Below are 2,592 nucleotides of genomic sequence, written 5' to 3' on the forward strand. Positions count from 1 at the left end.
TTTCACTTAGAGTAGTTTAAAATAAATTACGGTACATTGTAATTCATCTAAATAACTTGCAATAAAAGGTTTCCTAAACCTATGAAGATATATTCTCTATCAATTGATTTAGCTAATTTGCATGAACTACTTTCTTAATCCATGCAAACTTAGTATATAATTAAATTTTGAATAGAGTCAACAAGTTCATCTTAAACAAGTGATATTCTATTAAAAATGTATGTACATTTTGGCAAGTATAAGATTTTCTGATAAACATTTCATCTAAAAGTGTAGTAGATTGATCTAATTGTGAACTGAATTGCTAAACATCGCCCGCGAATCTCCACATAAAGCCCACAAAATTAGAGTGAAATGTCACTTTTGCCCTCAAAGTAAAAAACACAATTTCTTCTCTCTATTCTCTACTTCCACTTTCTCTCTCTAAAAAACTTTCCGAGCGATGTCGAGGCGGCCCGGCAAGGAAGTGGCGGCACAGGCGGCGGGTGGACAGCGGTTTTCCGGCGAGAAGGTATTTTTTATTAATTTTGTGTTTAAAAATTAAAAAAAAAAAGGTCGGAGGCGGTGGCGGCGCCTAGGCCAGACGCCACCACCACGGCGGAGGCGCCTAGGCCAGACGCCACCACCACGGCGGCGGCGCCTAGGCCAGACGCCGTGACGGTGGCTGTGGCGTCTGGCCCAGGCGCCAAAACCACGGCACCGGCGTCTGGCCTAGGCGCCGCCGCCGTGGTGGTGGCGTCTGGGCTAGACGCCGCCGCCACCGTTACGGCGTCTGGCCTAGGCGCCGCCGCCTTTTTATTTTATTTTTTTTTTTTTTTTTGGTTTTAAATTTGAAATTTAATTTTCGAAAATAATTAATTTTTTTTTGATTTTTTTTTAAATTTGTTTTTCTTTTTTTTAATTTTAAATTTTATGTTCCTCTTTTTTTTTTTTTAATTTTTAATTTTATGTTCTTGTTTATTGTTTTTGTTTTTTTTTTTTTTTGAATTAGTTTTTTTACTTAAAAAAAATTTTATGTTCCCTTTTTTTTTTATAAATTTTTTTTAAAATTTTGATGTTCTTCTTTTTTTAAGTTTTTATAATTTTATATTTTTCACTTTGTTTTTTCCAATTTGTTTTTTTTGGGTAATTTTTTTTTTTTCTTTGTTTTTTCCAATTTTTTATTTATTTATTTATTAGGTTATTAATTTTTTTATTTTTAGGTTGTTAATATTTTGTAATGTTTTTAATTTATTTTCCATCATATGTATATTGTTTTATTTATTTATTTTAATTACTTTTTTTATGTTTATATTACATGTTTATATTGCATATTACATGTTTTGTTATTTTGTGTTAGGCATCGTATTTTCGTTCTGGGGCTGGGAAGAGTATGGACATTATGAGAAGTACGATGAACTCAATGGAGAGCTCGGGGCCCAGACACGTTAGATCCCGTGGTATTTCGGCCTCGGCTCGTAGAGAACGGGTGCACTATTCTGAGGATGATGAAGATGATGATGGTGATGAGGAGGAGGAGGAGGAGGATGCAGATGAGGATGTGGACGATCAGAGTGGACCATATGATGATTACGGTCCATTCAGTCAGAGGCTTGATGATGTGTATGAGACGCGTAGGGTAGACGTGCGTAAGGGTAGAGATGGTAGATTTGTTAGTAGATCTGGCACATCATCTGCGTCCACTGTGTCTGCGGTTAGCAGAAAACGGTCGAGGGCCGTTAATGATTCTTGGGTGGTGAGGGGCGAGGTGGCTGGGGGACCTATAGACGGGAGTGTGATTCCTAGCTTTCTAGGACACATCGCTACCCGTATTTGGGAGGACCAAGAGCGGGCTTTGGATAGCGGCATTTTGAAATGCCAAACCCGGGAGAGGACTTGTAACTTCTTGTGTAGTTGGGCTGAGGCTTGGCCGGAGGAGAGCGAGATGGTCGGCCGATTGAGGGCCACTAGAGTGAGCCACCTTCCTGCCACCATGCATGAGAGGATGCACTAGAGTGAGCTGTTATTGATGAACTGGAACGGGCCCTTGAGCAGTGGCAGTGGGCGTCACAGAGAGATTATTGATATGTCGGCAGTGCATTTATAAAACATTTTCCTAGTTGTTTGTAAAAGTTAACATTATCTGTTCTTATAATTATTATTTTAAGTTCTTAGAATTTGACATTATATTTTTAGTTTTTATAACTTTTATTTTAAGTTGTAATTAGTGGGCATACGAAAACTAAATACAGGTTCACATTTAAATGGGAAAACTAAATACGAAAATTAGAATCCGAAAATTAAATAAATGGGAAAAACATAGCAATAGCAATATTAGGTCACATAGAAAAGGCAACTAGATTGTTCCACTGCTGCACCCGGTCATGATATAACGCATCCCAGCCCTCTACGCTTGCTGTACGAATGGTGTACCACGTTGGTATAATCGGTGGGACCGGAAAATCGGGTGACAGGTCCAGTCGGATGAAATGTCTGTATGACGGCCCCAGAAATCCAATAGCAACCTCTCTTACCGGTCTGGTGACGGTCTCACGCGAACACCAAGGCAGAACCGTGGTACACGGATAGTAAGCTCGAGCATGCAAACCAAGG

At 39.2% G+C, this 2,592-nt stretch overlaps 1 protein-coding gene across 1 annotated transcript; it reads left to right on the forward strand.

Annotated features, from left to right (window-relative positions):
* Positions 1 to 413: 413 nt before the first annotated feature.
* LOC110729621 lies at positions 414 to 2,166 on the forward strand. The gene is made up of 2 exons (XM_021909376.1): positions 414 to 511; positions 1,340 to 2,166. Exons 1-2 carry the CDS (start codon positions 443 to 445, stop codon positions 1,991 to 1,993), a joined length of 723 nt encoding a protein of 240 aa, XP_021765068.1. The 5' UTR covers positions 414 to 442; the 3' UTR covers positions 1,994 to 2,166.
* The last annotated feature ends 426 nt before the right edge of the window (positions 2,167 to 2,592 follow it).

The sequence above is a fragment of the Chenopodium quinoa genome, unplaced genomic scaffold, assembly GCF_001683475.1.
Source record: "Chenopodium quinoa cultivar QQ74 unplaced genomic scaffold, ASM168347v1, whole genome shotgun sequence".
Classification (NCBI taxonomy): Eukaryota; Viridiplantae; Streptophyta; class Magnoliopsida; order Caryophyllales; family Amaranthaceae; genus Chenopodium; species Chenopodium quinoa.